Genomic DNA, 18,809 nt, shown 5'->3' with positions numbered 1-18,809 from the left:
GAAAACGAAGATCATGGCATCCGGTCCCATCACTTCCTGGGAAATAGATGGGGAAACGGTGGAAACAGTGTCAGACTATTTTTTGAGGCTCCAAAATCACTGCAGATGGTGATTGCAGCAATGAAATTAAAAGACGCTTACACCTTGGAAGGAAAGTTATGACCAACCTAGATAGTATATTGAAAAGCAGAGATATTACTTTGCCAACCAAGGTCCACTTAGTCAAGGCTATGGTTTTTCTTGAAGAAGGAAATGGCAATCCACTCCAGTACTCTTGCCTGGAAAATCCCACGGACGGAAGAGCCTGATAGGCTACAGTCCATGAGGTCGCAAAGAGTCGGACACGACTAAGTGACTTCACTTCACTTAATGGTTTTTCCAGTGGTCATGTATGGATGTGAGAGTTGGACTATAAAGAAAGCTGAGTGCTGAAGAATTGATGCTTTTGAACTGTGGTGTTGGAGAAGACTCTTGAGAGTCCCTTGGACTGCAAGGAGATCAAACCAGTCCATCCTAAAGGAGATCAGTCCTGGGTGTTCATTGGAAGGACTGATGCTGAAGCTGAAACTCTAATACTTTGGCCACCTCATGTGCAGAGTTGACTCATTGGAAAAGACCCTGATGCTGGGAGGGACTGGGGGCAGGAGATGAAGGGGATGACAGAGGATGACATGGCTGCATGGCATCACTGACTCGATGGACCTGAGTTTGAGTGAACTCCGGGAGTTGGTGATGGACAGGCAGGCCTGGCGTGCTGTGATTCACGGGGTTGCAAAGAGTTGGACACAACTGAGCGACTGAACTGAACTGAAGTATAAACAAAGCACTGCAGTGATACAATGGAAGATATTATGAATTCAGACTGAGGAATCAGGAAGAACTTAGGGAGCAGGTAACATTCCAAAAAGGCTTAAAGGGTGGATAGGCTATTAACAAGGAGACATAGGCTAATGAAATCGTACATGGAAGAAAGAGAATGAGTGAAAGCACAGAGGTACAAACAGCTGTACCATGTTTAGACAGGGAGAGTGGTCCACCATCAGGAAGTCTGGGCAAGACACAGTAGTAAGTATCTCAAACACACTCGTGGCACTGAGACGGGGGAATACAACATAGCCTCCAGTTGCTCTGGCAACTAATCTAGTCACAGATTTTTATTCATGGACAGAATACAGGGTCTAAAGTGTGCCTTCCACAAGCATTATTTCTCACAACTGAACCAGAGTGGACTAGCGGAGAGACTGAGGTTTACACACCAACCACGCCGCCCCCTGCCCCACACACAGGTAATGGCTAACGAAGTCCTCTAACAGTCAAGTCATGGGAAGTTTATAGAACATTCTTTTGCCAACAGAAGCCACGAAATGTTTTTCTGTTAAGATGTGTGTTTTGGAAAGATAACTCTGATAATAATTTTGAATGGAATAAAAAGGAATAAATACAAGAGTTTGCTGTGATTTGAATACAATAATCAGGTAACAGATGAGTGAAGGCAGGCACAAAGGAAATAAAAAAGAAAACCCCAATTCAAGGTCCAAGTTGTAGATGACATCAAAAGCACTACACAAATGATTCAATGTGGAGGAGGAGGAGAAGGAAGAGACAAAGACAACTCAGTCTGGAAGCTGTTACCTTAAATATGGAATACAGAAGGCGGGTCAGACAGCAGGAAGGGCCACAGGCGAAGCCAGTGGACCCACTGAGTATGAGGGGACGTGGGACACTTACCTGCAAGTATCTAGCAGGCAGCGGTGAACATGGGTTGGAAGTTTATCAGAAATGAAGGTTAGAGATGTAATTTCAAAGTTTTCCAAAGATGAGCTGAACAGGAGATAGCTGGAAGTAGGGAGAGGGCAAGAAGAAAAGAAGATCAAGTGTGAAACCGTATGGAATATCTTTCTTTAAAGGATGGGGAAAAGGAGGCAAGTAAGAGAAAGTGTTAGAGAGCTATCAGAGAACAGGAGAAGGACAGTGTGTTACTCAAGTCAAGTGTGCTGACACCTGTAAGGACAAGGTAACAACAGTATCAGATGCTCCCAGACCCACTGCTAACACTCACTGGGTGCTTGCCCTGGGCCAGCACTACTCGGTAGAGTCCCTTCCACCAGTTAACTTTAAGAGGTGGGTTCAGAGGGGTGAGGGCTAAAAGCACGCCCAAAGATGTGGCCAGTGGTAATTGTCAATGACCTTTCTGGGATTAGTTTCAGTGAATGGCAGAGGCAGAGAGACAATTACATGGGTGGGGTTACAAAACAGAACCAAATTAGAAGCATTTAGTTGGCAGTAATTACTCTTTGAATAAAGAAGTAATTACTCTTTGAATAAAGAAAATATGCATAAGGTGTGTCTTTAAGTGAGACAGGAAAGCTCTTTAACACTTTTTGAAAACTGAAGAAAGGGAATCAGCTAAAAAAAAGAGACTCATATGCTACAAAAGGAGATCCGTGAACAAAGAGACCTATATTTCAAAGGTAACAAGGTGACACCCCTTAATTGAGGTAGCACCATGAGTTACAAACTTGCAGTCACAGCAAGATGTTCTCATAACTGAACCCTTCCTGCACTAATGCTGGCACAGAGCCAAAGCTATTCCCCTGCTAATTCAGGGGTGCTTTCATTCTCAGAGCTAGAAACAATGACCAAGGGTAGCAGTCAGCTTCCTTTTCCTAGTTCATGTTGCTCAGACAATATAGTCTTGGTGATGAGTTCTGAACACAGCAAGGGTTAGTAACAGAATTCAAAAAGAACAATCATGGAAATCTGTTAAATCTTCAGTAATGAAAAAAATCCTTCCCCAGGAAATCAATACTTAGCAACATAAAGGTTGCTTCAAAAGCTTCTAGAAAGATAAAAATCAGACCTCAGCTAGGATTGGCCATCCACTATAAGACAAACTTCATTCCTTTTCTCCCTCTTCTAGAGGACTTGATCTTTTAAACTGAAGTTACATTAGCCAAAAGAATGAATTTCTGAGTATTTAAAAAAATGAAGCTTCAGTTCTTTTTACAGAGTTAATAAAAAAAACTAGTTAACACGTTTCTTGGGTAACAGCTCTCATAAATAAAGCATTCGTGAGTAGGTCATTAATTGTATGTGTAAATAAATATCCGGATTCTAGCTGATACTTTGCCAATGACTCAGTTTGCATCTGGCCTTCAGCTGTGTATCAGTTTTCTCATAAACAAATGGTATTTTTAACATCCTTCACATGTCTTAGTAATTAGAATTACATCTGAGTTTCGTTATTAAAATTAGAATTTTTTTTAAAGTGGTCTTAATTATCTTGTTACATATTAACTTACTTAAGAGTTTTAACTTACTACAATTTCAGATTTATAAACTCTGAATTAATAATGTTTTTACAAAATTCTCAAACTGTAGGAAGAAAAATGACTACAAGTCACAGGTTATTTGGGGAGAAAGAAACAAGCCCCCCAAAATCAAGTTCCTCTGCAGAATTTATGATTGACACCTCTATCCAACACTTTATTTCCTGTTTTGTCTCACTCTTGTTCCCCCTCAGCACTGAGAAGTATCAAAGAAAAGGCAGGGCTGAAACCAAGCAAGATCCTGCTGGGCTTTCCTGGGTACAAGCCCCTCCATGTCCTCTGCTTCTTGTCTGGTCCTCCCAGAGTTCTAAAAAGTGAACTCAAGCAGCTAATAATTAGAACAAGGGAGTCACAGGAAGGGATATATAGATAACAATCTGTAGGGATCTTTGAGTTGTTCTATAGAAAGTAAGACCCTCTACCCAGTGGAGCACAGTGACTACATGCCGACCACAAGCAGAGAGACCCCAGACTGGCTGATGATTAAGATTCCCGAAACATCACCATGCCACCAACCAATCAGAAAAATGTCCCAAGAGCTGATTTCACGCACCCTGAAACCCTCACCTCTAACGCTGCCTTTAAAAACCCTTGCCTGATAGCATCAGGCATTTGGGTCTTTCAAGCATTCGCTACCTACTCCTCTTGCCTGGTACCGTGCAATAAACACCGTACTTTCTTTCACCACAACCCAGCATCAGTAAATTGGCTTTGCTGGGCATCATGCAACTGGATCCAAGTTCAGTTCAGTAACAGGCTGACTATGTAAATGGAATTGTTTACTGTTTTCCCTATTCTGTTTTAAAAAAGGAAACCTTAACACACACACAGAGACACACCAAAAACCTCAACTAACAGAGCTTTCAGTAATGTTCTAGTAATAAGCAGTCTGCTTAATCCCTATACTTAGTCATTTTTCCACATTTTAATATCTCTGAAATCAGAATGCTTATGCTATCAATGTAATAAGCTTTATGTCATATTCTGATTGGTGTTATGTCTTTTTCCTTCTCAGATGTACATAAAATGATGGTGCATCTTATGATAACATATTAGCTTCAATGAACTATGGTAATTCATTGAGGTCTGACAGAAAACAACAAAATTCCGTAAAGCAATTATCCTTCAATTAAAAAATAAATTTAAATAGATGGTAATTCAGAACATAGGCCTTAAGACATTCCAAGAAAATTTTACATAAGAATAAAACAGCAGAATAAACAACCTACAACCTACTATCACAAGAAATGCAAATTACATATTATTTCAAATTTTCTTATGTACACAAAACATATGCTATTTTCCAGCAGGTAAGATCTAGTTCCAGAAGTTCTACTTGTGCTGATTTCTTTCTTCCAAATTTGTATCCAAAAACCATTAAACAAAACTGAAAAACAAGCTACAGATAGGAAGGAATTGTACTACATTTAACAAAGGATTTGTTTCTATAATATATTAAAATATAGTATTCACTCAAATTTTTAAAAATTCAATCAATGGGAAAAAGATAAAAAAAGGGATTTTGGAAAGAATATGAAAAGCCAAAAACTATGGCAAGATGATCTACATCAACAGTAATCACGGAAATGCAAATAACAACAAACATGCCACTTTTCATCCCTCAGAGTGTCATAAACTAAAACAATTTAGTGTTGGGAAAAATCTGGAGGAAGGGTGACTCTCGAATAGTACTGGTAAAGACGTAAATGGAAAAGTCTTTTTGGAAAGCAATTTGCCATTTCTTATAACAATTTTAAATGTGTAATCTTTAACCATTACTTCATCTTAGAAAAATTTATGTGTACCAAAAAGGCCCATTTAAGGATATCCCTTACAGTTCACTGTAAAGCAAAAATCAAAACAACTTGAATATCCATCAAAATGGAAATATTTAAGTACAATATAATGAATTTATTCTAAAGGATACCAAGCAGCAATTAAAAAGAGGTTAGATATAAATGGATTAAAATGGCAACATTTGGGCAGAAGGTAGGAAGGAGGGGACATATGTACACCTATGGTTAATTCATGATGATGTATGACAGAAATCAAACCAATGTTGTAAACCAATCATCAATTAAAAATGAATTTTTTTTTTAAATGGCAACATTTCCAAGATATTATTAAGATACAAAGAGTATAGAACAGTGTGTGTGGTACACAGTATTGGAAAAAGCAACACAAGATTTTAGTGTATTTATATATGTGTGTAAATGTGTTAAAAATAAATAATAAGACATACTCCAAAAATTAATGATATAATTTTTTATGAAAAGAAAAAGATTTCTGCTTTGTACTCTAAGTTTTATGCTACTTAAATATTTCATATCTTCACATCTTACAATATTTAAAAAAAAAAAACATTATCTTAAAGTGAATTCACTGTTTCAAACTCACCGTCCATGCAGGTTAGGAGCTGGGCTACAATTCTTCGCTCCATATCTTTTGAAGCAATTTCTCTTTTGGGGGTAATAGCATCAATTTCATCAATAAAGAGGATACATGGTGCACTTGACTAGAGAAATAAGAAAAAAAATCATAAATGTAAATGTATCCCCTATACTGGTGTGGTTAAGTATATATGTTTTTTTCAATCTTAAAGTTCAGAGACCATTCACCAAAAGAACTACCCTAAAGAAAGCAGTTTACACATGTCTTACTGTACCGACTTTCACCAGGAAATGGGGAGACTGGAAAAGAGGGGTACTAGACCATATGTTTATTAAGTACCGGCTGTTAGGCATCGTACCAGCATAGCACTGGTTCAGAGCTAGATAAGCACAGAACTAATAACTAATTTTTCCCTTTGTCACTTGTATCCTCATTCATCATTGTCTTCACCATAAACACATATGTGGTTACCTGTCTTTCTGTTGTACGCCAGTTAACAAACAAATCAAGCTCATTTTGGAAAACAGGTAACGCCTTAAAGAATGTAGCTGTGCTCTGCATAGTATCCTTCCCACCCTCCACTGCACCTTCTGTACATGCCCACAGCTTTTCTAATGCCAGTCTATGTTTGGCTCACAGGAAACATCCTGACCAGGCCCACCTGTGAATGACTACAGGAAGGAAGAAATGAACACATTCCCTCTGGAGTCTGACTGGAACAAGGACTTTAGCCCTTCTCCTTTTTGGAATTAAAAAAACCTATATTCTAACCCAGGGAGGATGGTGTGGGGGACACTAGTCTATTTTCCGGAGAAGGCAATGGCACCTCACTCTAGTACTCTTGCCTGGAAAATCCCATGGACGGAGGAGCCTGGTGGGCTGTAGTCCATGGGGTCGCTAGGAGTCGGACACAACTGAGCGACTTCACTTTAACTTTTCACTTTCATGCACTGGAGAAGGAAATGGTAACCCACTCCAGTGTTCTTGCCTGGAGAATCTCAGGGACGGGGGAGCCTGGTGGGTTGCTGTCTATGGGGTCACACAGAGTCGGACATGACTGAAGCGACTTAGCAGCAGCAGCAGCAGTCTATCTTCTGGAGAAGGCAATGGCACCCCACTCCAGTACTCTTGCCTGGAAAATCCCATGGACAGAGGAGCCTGGTGGGCTGAAGTCCATGGGGTCGATAAAGAGTCAGACACGACTGAGTGACTTCACTCTCACTTTTCACTTTCATGCATTGGAGAAGGAAATGGCAACCCACTCCAGTGTTCTTGTCTGGAGAATCCCAGGAACGGGGAGCCTGGTAGGCTGCTGTCTATGGGGTCGCACAGAGTCGGACCGACTGAAGCGACTTAGCAGCAGCAGCAGCAGCAGCCCCAACTACTTGTTAATTTATTGACCTGCCACAGCAAGCAATACAGAGCTTGGACTAGGTAACAAATTTTGCTACTTTCTTACTATTTAAAAAAACATTTTCAAGTACTGGTAAAATATACTTTATCTTCTCAGCTTTGCATTTCAGACGCACTGGCCATATTCACCAGTCCCAATGTATTTGGGACGCATATGATGACAATGTAAAATTAAACTTATCAGTATTTTTAACTTCTTAACCACAGTGATGACTAGTGACTGGTCAAAGGAGCATGATGTCATAGCCAGTATTTACATGGCTTTTGCTATGTGTTAGACACTACATTAAAAATTTACATAAACCCTTTAATACAATCAACAACCCATGAGATTTGATCAGTATTATTTGCTAGTAAGGAAACTCAGGGTTAAGAGTGGTTAAATCTCTTGCCCAAGATTACACAATTAGTATGCAGTGGCCTAAGGACTTGAACCTCTGTTTCTAACTTGAAAGTACATTTAACCATAACACTATACTGAAAATAAAACTTCAATGGAATACAAATGTCATCTTCCTCAGAAGTTCTTAAGCAGCCAAATTTTAATGAGTTATAATCAGAATAAAAAAAAAATATCACAAGGATAATCTATTTTTAGCATATCGCTATCAGGTATGACAGTCAGAACTTCTCACCAATTATGTTATTTTCAGATTCAACAGATTATTTTACCCAACAATCTATCAATTAATCTACTTTAAACATTTAGCCATCATGAGGAACAAATTACTACGTTTAGAAAAGAATAGCCAGTGAACATGTTAACAAATACCAACCTTAAAGAAAACAAGAACTTCCATATAGCCTTATACAATCTGACAACCTGACATTACAGTCATTAGCTGACTCACCACAGCTTGTTCAAATAGTTCTCTTAGCTTCTGTTCGGATTCTCCAGACACTCCAGATACAATCTCTGTAGCAGCTACTTTGAGAATTGGAAGATCAAGTTCCTATGCACAAACATATTAAAAAATGACTAAATTTTCAAAGTTTCACTTACCTACTTTTTCTTTACTCAGTCCCTCTCTCAAAATTACATTTTTTAAATGACCAATTTTCTGAGGAACGTCGTATCTTTTTGTACTGTTCCAATGAAAAACATTACTTAAAAATCTGAAATTTTATCCAAACACATTGACTGGATACTTTCGACTTATTTTTACTTTACAGATATCATAAAACTGTTATTATCTCTTCTGAATAAAGGGTCTTGAATCTTAAGAAATATATTTGCCTTACTTAGAGCTGAGCCAAAACAAATCTGTTATTTATCTGCTGGATATGAAACAGCAGGGAGTTGTGACACAGTCATTTCCCACACACCCTACTGGCATTTCTCCACCAAAGAAACCCAGAGAAATAGCCAGTAACAAGTCTGAGGAGGCAGATTCTTAAAGGAAGAGAAACTACCACTGTCCCACCAATATAACTGGCAACAACCCATCCTAAACCCTACTATTCTTCTGACTATCTTTAAATTTCACTTCCTCAATGATATTCTCTTTAACCCTAATTCTTAACGTGGGTAAAGGCAGCATACCAACAACACACCACATGGCATTCTGCACTGCTTCTGTCTCCCACTCAGTGTAATTGTAACCATGAAGCAACATTTATTTGTGTGAAAGACAGTTTAACGCGTCTCGTGTATTAGATCAAAAAACCCCTTTTGGATAAAAACTGAGTTTCTTGTACTTATCACTATATCTCAATGTCTGGCACGCAATAGTCACACAAAAGATTTATTTAACAAATGAATAAATGAGGCAAATCTATCAATTTCTCCTAGAAAAACAATTTTCTTTCAAAGCACACTATCTATTAACGACTGACAGTGTGCTCCTCTTCAAACTAAACTTACTTGGACATTTTGCATTTTACAGTTTCCAAGAAACCTGATGGGGCTAAAATGAAAATTGCTAACTTTTTATTTTGCCAACTGAGTATCTATTATCACCATTTAAGAAAGGACATTTTTACACTAAAAAGGATAAAAACATGACTCTGGATGCAAATTCTGAATAAATTTGGTTCTATGTAAAATATGATCCTCCAGTTTAATTTTATTGCTCTTGAAAACCACTAGCTTAAATGGAAAGAACAGTGACTAAAAACAAGAACTAAAACAACGGGTAAGAACTAAAACTAAAACAAGAACTATGGGTTAAAAAAATGGGTTGTTTATAAGTATATTATTTGGCTTCCCACCCGACCCTTGCCATATAATTGGATACATTAACAACAACAAAAAAAAAAACAAACATCTCACAAAGAGCAGCATGAAAAGAATGAAGGGATCAGTCCTCCTGAAAATACGCCAAGTCTGGCTCAAGTTGACCAATGAGAAAAAATAGAAACAAATAACAACAAAAGAACAAAAGCAAACAAACGTCAGTAAACCTCACCCCAGCAATCGCGTGTGCAAGTAATGTCTTCCCACAGCCTGGTGGTCCATGAAGAAGAACTCCACGTGGGGGTATGACGCCCAGGTGGTGGTACACCTCTGGGTGACGCATGTGTATGAGCATCTTGCAGACCTCCTGTAGGAATAAACAGAACCATGTCCTTCACAGCCCCAAAGGGAATGAACCAATGTGGAATGAAAGGACCTGTTCTTTGGAGCAGCAACATGCAGTAGACAGGTTTTAGACTTACACCTGAGTTTGAATCCTGTTCTGGTAACTGTCATGAGGCATTAGCAATAACCCCTCTGTGAGCTTCCATTTCCAAAGGGTAATAATACCTACCTTGCAGAAAGAATGAATAGTAACTAGCATAGTAACTGAAACAGAGTAAACACAAAAAAACACTAACCATTACAACTGTTAAAGTGCTACTCCTGATAAAGCAAGTATCTTATGCACACTGTAGCTAAAATGGTGAAAAAACCGAAGATATGTTTCTTGTATCCCGCATGACCCTGAAGGGGACAAGTCAGGCTTGCCCTTCTCACTTTCCTGGCCTCCTTTTCTAGACTCAGTTCCTATTAGATACAAAGAGGAAGGCGTTATTTGAATACCTTATTGAATACCTTATTTGAAGGCCTTATTTGATTGGCAATATACCCATTTGAGGTAGAAATTCTGAATCTGAACTAACTTTTAATGTTGTATCATTGCCACCGACGTCTTCGAACTTCACACTGGAGATCTGTAATTCTAGCCCCTTGGCTTTAGCTGGTAAACAAAAAAGGAGGAGGTGAAAAGATTAGTGATTCAGTAGCGACTCAGAACTATACTGAATAATCTTTACATAAACAAAGGTCCATTAGACACTGAAATATTTTCTAGTAAATGTCTCCACACGTAGGAGGTTCCCCAGGCCAAAGAGCTTGGAATCACAATGTCTCGCTCAAAGCAAACACAGCCGCCGCCACCCACAAGACTTCCATCTCACCTCTCTTCTGCAGGACAGCTTCTATTTCCCCATCTACTTTCTGAAGATCTTCTTTCTTCTTTTTGCCTCCTTTGCTGTTTAGCTTGCCTTTTCTTTTTTTGTTACTCTCCAGAAGAGAAGAATTTTTTGAATTCTGCGGAAAAAAAATTAAACGTGTCATGCTTGGAACTAGGCCATTTAAAAGGGGGGGGGGGGCAATTACTAAAAAATAAATAAATAAAAATACATTTCAACCCTGGTACTTTCACCCATTAGCTATTCCCAACATTTTAGCTTAAGGGTGACCTCTGCTGGGGATGTCCTTTTCCACAACCTTAATGCTCAGTTTACTTCCTAAAACCTGAAAAACCTTTCCAGAATCTTCTAGATAGAATTAATCTCTTCTTCACACTCTCAGAACACTGAATTTGCAACTGTGGCAGAGCCTATACAATCTGCTTGTAAATGAGTGGCTCACCTGTCTATGTTATTTCTTCCTCACTGAGTTGTGTGCTTCTGGAGTTCAGATAACAGCATTCATCTTTTATTCCTCACTGAGCCTTTTACGTAGTTGGTACTCACCTGATGTCTAATCAATCACTAAATTAAATATGACGAGAAAGCTGCTCTGACAGCCATATAATTTAACATAAAAGTCGAGCTTTGTCCTTGACCTTGCCAACAATAATAATGTTCTTTAAAGACAAAGTAAATAGATGTGGAAAAGGCCTATTAATAATTCAAAAGCAGAGGGGAGAGGCTTCGCCAAATCAAAGAGCTTGGTGCTTGAAAACCACTTAGAATGGCATCACCCGAGAGAACATAATACCACCTACACATGAGATTTTAAATATTCTAGTTGTCATTGTTTAGTTGCTAAGTCATGTCTGACTCTTTTACGACCCTGTGGGCTATAGCCCACCAGGCTCCTCTGTCCGTGGGATTTCCTAGGCAAGAATACTGGAGTGTGTTGTCATTTCCTACTCCAGGGGATCTTCCCGACCAAGGGACTGAACACATGTCCCCTGAACTGGAAGACATATTCTTAACCACTGCACCACCAGGGAAGCCCAAATATTCTAGCAGCCACATTTAAAAAGGGAAAAAATAAGTGGAAGTATTTTTTAAGAAAATAATAATCTATTTTATTTAACCAAATATATTCAAAACAGTATCAACATATAGTCAGTTTAAGAATTATTAATAAAATGTTTTACATTGTTTTTACAATAAGCTGTCAAAGTCCAGTGGATACTTTATATCTACTGCACATCTTAATTCAGACAAAAAATTTTCACGAGAAATACTTGATGTGTTTATATTTTATAAAATCTACAGCTGAAAAAGTATATTCACATACCCAAGTTATTTAAAATATACGCAGAAGTTTCCTAATAACTAAACTGACTGATAGTTTTTACATTTAAATTAAAAATTCAATTCCTCATTAGCACTAGCTCCATTTCAACAGCTCAACAGACACAGGCAGCTAACATTTCCCATACCAGACAGCAAGACCCAGAGCCCAAGCAGCCACTCTACTGGGAGACAGATTACCTGAAACCCCCTCTCTGCCAGGCATTAAAAGAATCAAGTAAGAATGATGTCCGATGTGCTCACTCTGTAACAGTCCATCAAGCTTTACTTTTTTTATATATGGTATATTCCAATTTAAAAAGATTAAAAAAAGGGACTTCCGTGGTCATTCAGTGGCTGAGACTCCTTGCTCCCAACAAAGGAGGCTTGGGTTTGATCCCTGATCAGAAAACTAGATCCCACATGCCACAACTAAGAATTTGCATGCTGCAACTAAGACCCAGAGCAGCTAAATAAATATTTTTTTAATTAATTAAAAGAAAATTATTTTAAGTATCTATTTATTTTATCCATTTTCATAGTATATCTATTTATGTTGGATCCCTCAAAGTATCATCCTAAACTGAAAATAAACCACACAGATATTTTAGCAGCTACCCTCCCTTCTGTCTACAATCATCAATTTTCTGTGATGCACACCAGAGGTAGTTACTCCTTAACTTTCACTAATAAAAACAACTCGGGAAGTTTATCAGGCACTAATTCACAAACTAACAACTTCACGCTAGACATATTTTAGCCAGGGACACATTATTAAACAAAGCCCCTCCTCTCTTGGAGTTGCCATTCTTATACAACAACCCCAAAACAATTATACAAACAGTCATTTTAAATACTTAAAATATAGTGATTTTTTTAATTACTTGAAAAAAGTAGGGTTAGGAAACAGAATATCCAACGATGCGCTATTTTACATGTCTGGGAAGGCCTCCGGGAAGATCACAAGTGAAACAAGATGTGAAGAAATGATGGTGGGACTTCCCTGGTGGTCCAGTAGTGAAGAGTCCGAACTCCCAACAAAGGGGCACAGTTTGATTGATCCCTGGTGGGGGAACTAAGATCCCACATGCTGCACGGTGCAGCCAAGAATAAGAATCAATATAAAAATTAAAAGAAGAAATGAGAGAGTAAGCCACAGGAATCTCGGGAAAGATGTTCCAAACAGAAAGTACAAGTGTGACTGTCCCAAATGAGAGAAGGGTCAGCATATTCAGAAACAGCAAGAAGCCCAGTTGTGGCTGAGGCCAAACTTGGGAGGTGGGAGAGGAGGGGAGCAGGAGATAAGATTAAACAGACAGCATGGAGCCAAGTCAGGCAGGGCTGCCAACTGCAAGATCTCTGACTGAAGACTGAATGAAGCCACTGGAGGGTTTTTAATAAAAGGACAATCATCAGACTTAACTCGTAAAAAAATGATCTCTGTGCGTAGAATAAACTAGGGGATCAAACACAGAAGCAATTGAAGGTTATTTCAAAAGTTAAGGGAAGAAAGAGTAGAAGCTTGGACCAAGATGAAAATGATGACCATAGTGGGAAGTGAGCAAATTCTATCTCAAGTTTGTAAGCCTTTTATAAAACACAAGAATCTACATGGTGTTACATTCAATGAAAAGGGTGTAATGTATTCCAACTACAAGAGGCTAAAATGCCAGCATAAAAAATACCTCTGTCTCAGAGATCGGCTTCTTATCATTACACTTCTCATCTGATAGATCCGAGAAAAAACTGTCCTTCTTTCTACCCGGGGTTTTGTCAATAAACCATCCTCCTTCAGAACCTTCAGCAGGGGCCTTTGAAGGAATGGAGCCTGTTCTGGAAGTTATCCGTGGTGGTGAAGTAATGGATTCTTTTTGTTCCATCTCAGGAGTACTTGAAACAGAATCCGGATTTCCTTTCCGATACAAGGAGAGCAGCGAACTGTTCATATGATTTGCTGACTGGTGGAAACATGATTTTAGCATAAATTACTCAATAGGCACTCATGAAAATTTGATTACATGTATTAAGTTTTCTATATTTTCTTCTCAATACCTTTTCCCAAAACAATTACAGTCAGAAAATACATGTGCTCACAATACAATACTTCACAAACATTTACTATTCAAAAAGATGTACCCCCTCCATTCCAGGTTAATGTACAAATTTATACTTGGCAAATAAAACCAAATAAGAAAGGTTGTTTCTAAAACATCGAAGTATGAAAATGAGCTGGTAGGCAATTATTATCCTATCAATTCAACTAGATCAAATATAACAATATCATCATGACTTTTCTGGCCATTCTCTTCCCTTCTTTTTCCCTGTGTAACAGGCTATACACACAAATACTGGAAGGATGGCCAATCCATGAGTTCAATGCTCCACACAGAAATATTCAATTATTTACTAATGAAGATGTTCAAAGTCTCTAACTCTATTCCTTACTGGTCTTTTCTGAGGAGGATTCAAAATGATTTTCTAAAAATCAAAGTTGGTTCATTAAATATCTGGCTTACCTGTGGGTCTGGGTAATCTTCCATACTTGAATCATCAGAATAGCTTTCAGTATACCTCAGTAAAAAGAAGAAAAGAAATGTAAATGATTTTCTCCCACATCCTAAAAAAAAATACTACTCAAAACAAGAAAATAAACTGAGGCAAAATACTATGGTGGTAAAGAATCCAGGCTTTGGAATCAGAGAAGTGTGGATTCAAAATACAGCTTAAAAAAAAAATTCATCTTCACCAGATACTAGCTTTGTAACCTGAGCCTCAGCTTCCTTATCTATCTCACTGGCTTATCGTATTTCCAGATGGCACAGTGGTAAAGAATCTGCCTGCCAATGCAGGACGTACAAGAGACACAGGTTTGACTCCTGGCTTGGGAAGATCCCCTGGAGGAGGGCATGGCAACCCATTCCAGTATTCTTGCCTGGGAAATCCCATGGACAGAGGAGCCTGGCGGGCTACAGTCCATGGGGTTGCAAAGAGTCAGACATGACTGAGCACGCACACACTGGCTTATCAGAGGATTAAATAAAAGCTTTAAAAAAATTGTTTTGCCCTACAATTCATGCTCTACAAAATTATCAAGAGTTAAATGAAATACCACAGATATAAGAAAAAAGTATAGGTAATTATTCTACATACTCTTGTGACAGAGGTCTAAGTGTATTAGCATAAATCATAAAAGAACAGATTGAAAGATATGACTAGGTAAAGACGTATAATTTTTCAATTAAAAGTCACTATAAACAAAAATAAAATGCAAACGGCAAACTGTGACAAGCATTTGTAACACATATAAAAAGAGATATTATTTTACACAAAGAGCTCTGACAATAAGGAAAGTCCAAATAGATCTCAAATGAAAAACAAAATCCATAAATAAGCAATTCACAAAGGAAACACAAAATTAGTTATCAAAATATTACGAGTGAAAATAACACAATCAACTTTTTGCCTATAAAACTGGCAAAGATTAAATAACAAATATAACTAGAACTGCAAGCATGTTGAGAAATGCACTCTTTATACAAAACTGTTGGGAATATAAACCAAAGGCAACTTTTTTGGATGGCAACTGCATATGTACCAGAAATTTCAAAAATATAAATCTTTTTGATCCTAGAAATACCGCTTCAGGACTTCAACATAAAAAAGAAATCTGTACAAAGATATATATACTAAAGGATTATTTATTACATATACAATAGTGCAAAAATGGTAACAATTATAAGCCCCCAAATGTGAAACTAATTATAAGAACTATGGTAAAGCCAAATAAAAAAAGAGCAGCTATAAAGAACAAAAAGGAGTTATCATCCATAGATCCTACAGTTATTAAAAGGAAAACAAAAGAGTATCTGGAAAAGTTTTATGCCAATAAATGCCACAAATTTTCAATGCCAAAATGCCAAAATAGGTGAAATGAACAAATTTTTTTAAAAGTACAATTTACCAATGTTGATGTAAGGGAAAAAAAGGGGGACGAGACCTATGTCTACCAAAATTAAATGTTATCAAACTCCTAGCCACAAAAAAGACTCCAGGCCCAGATGAATCCTGGATGAATTCTATGAAATTTTCCAGAACAAAATAACAGTAACATTATACAAACATAAACTAGAGACCAAAAAACCCACACGCTTTCCAACTAATATTATAAGACCACTATAACAAAAGTCTGAAGAGGTTAGATAAGTATTCTGCTAGAACTCATACCAAAACCTGACAAAGAGGAAAAAAAGAAAGAAAAAATTCAGATCAGTGTGAAAACAGATGTAAACATCTCCAGAAAAAGATTAGCAAATAGAGTTTTAAAATATATTACAAAGATAATGTTTTAGGACCAAGTAGGGTTTGTGGCAGGAATGCAAGATTGGTTTACCACTCAAAAATCAATAAAATTCACCAGATTCATAGAATAAAGGGAAAAAGCCAATAATAAAACCCTTAAATATCCACATAAAAAGCATTTGACGAATGTTATACCTATTCACGATGAAAACTTTCAGCAAACTAGGAATATTAGGAAGCTTTCTCAATCTGATAAAGAACACCTTTTAAAAAAACCTACAGCTAACATACATTTTGTTACTTAGTCACAAAGTCGTGTTCAACTCTTTGCGACTCGGTGGACAGTAGCCCACCAGGCTCCTCTGTCCTTGGGATTCCCCAGGCAACAATACTGGAGTGGGTTGCCATTTCCTTTACAGGCTATCTAAAGTTAAAGCCTGATCATACCAAATGTTGGTAATATGTAGAACTCTCACATGGTAACAGAGGAAGTCTCACATACTGCTGATGCAAAGGTAAAATGATACAAACATTCTGAAAAAGAGTCTGGCAGTCTCTTATAAAGTTAAATATGCAGTTACCATATGACTCAGCTATTCCGGTTCCAGTATTAAGAAATGAAAACACTCTCCACAAAAATGCCAGTACATAAGTGATCATAGTAGCTTTATTTGTAAAAACCAAAAAACGAAAACAATCCAAAACTAATATGTAAGCAGATTAAAAAAAATAGTGGTATATACATACATACATACATACATACAGGGCAATAAAAAGCAATGGAATTTTGATACACACAACACTGATAAATCTCAAACTTATTATCCTGAATGAAAGAATCTAAATTTTTAAAGTATTAATGCATACTCTGCAATTCCATATATACAAAATTCTAGAAAATATAAATATATAGTGACAGAAAGTAAATCAAAGGCTACCTCAGAATAGGAATGGAAGGAAAAATAAACTGCAAATGGGTGCAGGAAAATTTGTGAAGTTGATGGATATGCTTCGTATCTTGCTTAGGGTAATGGTTTAATGAGTATATAGATATGTCAAAAATCAATACACTGTACATTTAAAAAAATGTACTACTAATTGTACGTCAATTATACTGCAATACAGTCATAAAAGTGTCAACAATATTACTTCTTAAACAAAAAATTAATTGACACCTTTTTACATACCTGGCATTGTATTAGGACAGAGAAAAACAAAGCTAACGAGAAAGTTCTGTAAGTAACACAAATAATCTCATATACCAGATGACAGAAACACTATACTAAATTACCTTTGAGTTAAGGAAAAGCTGAGAAAGGAGTCCAAAAAGGCTTGAAAGGCAAGAAAATAACCTTTTGAAGGCTGACTCTTGAAGGCTGAGTGAAAGTTCATGAAGGGGAAATGAACACTCCAGCTACAGAAAACCACCCACACAAAGGCACAAAGAAAGAATCTAACCTCTCTGAGAAACAGCGAGTATTCCGCATGTCTGAAGTAAGTCTGGAGAGGTTAGGTAAGTATTCTGCAGGAACTTATCGGCAATGAAGAGCCAAGTTATCCTGTTTGGAAGTTTTACAAGTAGGAATGTAACATGATCAGGTTAATGTTTTAGAAAAACCCTCCACTCCATAATCCTTACTCATTATCCTCTTCACCGTGTCTTGCTCTTTTGGCCAGATGTTCATCTTCTAATTCTGCTAGATCCTTATGTTCTTTCTCACTACTAATTATGCTAAAAACTGAAACAAAAAGAAAAATGCCATGAGCTGAAACAATTCTATGACTTCATTAATAATTCGGCTCTAACACTAAAAGACTTACCTTTTTCCACCTGAATCCTAAAGGCATTTCTTTTCCTTCGACCATAGTCTATACTGAAAAACATAACAAGAACTTTAGTACCAGGGTCTCCACCAATATTTTCCCATTAAGCTCAATCTAAATTGAGAACTTAACCTTACATGTATATATAATTATGTCACTATACTTACATTAACCATAAGCCCATTTTCAAACAAATTCTATGTTTATATTTTTACTACTCTAATTTTCCTTGACTAGAAATAGGGTTATAGCCGCAGCAAAGTTGCCACCTTGTACTGAAGAAGACAGAGGAGGGATGAAATGAAGGCAGGCTACTGGATTTCTTGGATCCCACAAGACAAGCCAAAAGAACAATGCAGCTGTGAACATATGTTACCTTTCAAAAAAAGGAAAGGCAGCTCCAAGGGAAGCTCCAAGTTGGCAGGGCTGCCACTCACACCATGCACCCAGGGCGCACAGGCCCAGACAGAGGCACTGTCTCTCGCTTGGTCCCAAAGAGCAGGGCAGTCATTCTATTGAGTCCAGAGGACAGAGCACTGAGCCAAAAACAATTACTCTTAAAGTCTAGTGAATCTGCCTTGCCAGGTTTTGGACTTGCTTAAGACCAGGACACCTTTCCTCTTCCCAATTTCTCCTTTTGGAATGAGAATGTTTATCCTATGCCTATCCCATCATATTTAGGAAACAGGTTAAGTTGTTGTCTGACTTCACAAGTTCACAGCCGGACAGGAATTCTACCTCAGGAGGAACTATACCTCTGGTCACACTCATGCATGCATGTTAGTCACTCAGTCATGTCCAACTCTTTGTGACCCCATG

At 37.7% G+C, this 18,809-nt stretch overlaps 1 protein-coding gene across 6 annotated transcripts in view; it reads right to left on the bottom strand.

The window, feature by feature from the left end:
• The window catches only part of NVL (nuclear VCP like), an 87,415-nt gene that overhangs the window by 60,255 nt on the left and 8,351 nt on the right, over positions 1–18,809 (bottom strand). For 3 of the 6 annotated variants that reach the window (XM_086345181.1, XM_086345182.1, XM_086345184.1), the window contains 10 exons: positions 17,988–18,040; positions 17,806–17,905; positions 17,625–17,725; positions 14,384–14,438; positions 13,553–13,825; positions 10,533–10,665; positions 10,236–10,312; positions 9,542–9,676; positions 7,985–8,086; positions 5,727–5,844 (listed from right to left, as the gene is read on the bottom strand). In XM_086345181.1, the coding sequence (XP_086201307.1) occupies positions 5,727–5,844; positions 7,985–8,086; positions 9,542–9,676; positions 10,236–10,312; positions 10,533–10,665; positions 13,553–13,825; positions 14,384–14,438; positions 17,625–17,653 (922 nt within the window). In that variant the 5' untranslated portion in view covers positions 17,654–17,725; positions 17,806–17,905; positions 17,988–18,040. The remainder of the gene's footprint in view (positions 1–5,726; positions 5,845–7,984; positions 8,087–9,541; positions 9,677–10,235; positions 10,313–10,532; positions 10,666–13,552; positions 13,826–14,383; positions 14,439–17,624; positions 17,726–17,805; positions 17,906–17,987; positions 18,041–18,809) is intronic. The other 3 variants (XM_086345179.1, XM_086345183.1, XM_086345180.1) reach the window with 1 other exon arrangement.

Source organism: Bos grunniens, chromosome 16, assembly GCF_055505025.1.
Source record: "Bos grunniens cultivar Pamir isolate PY7600 chromosome 16, Bosgru_T2T1.0, whole genome shotgun sequence".
Taxonomy (NCBI): Eukaryota; Metazoa; Chordata; class Mammalia; order Artiodactyla; family Bovidae; genus Bos; species Bos grunniens.
This window is presented reverse-complemented; position numbering and strand designations above follow the sequence as displayed.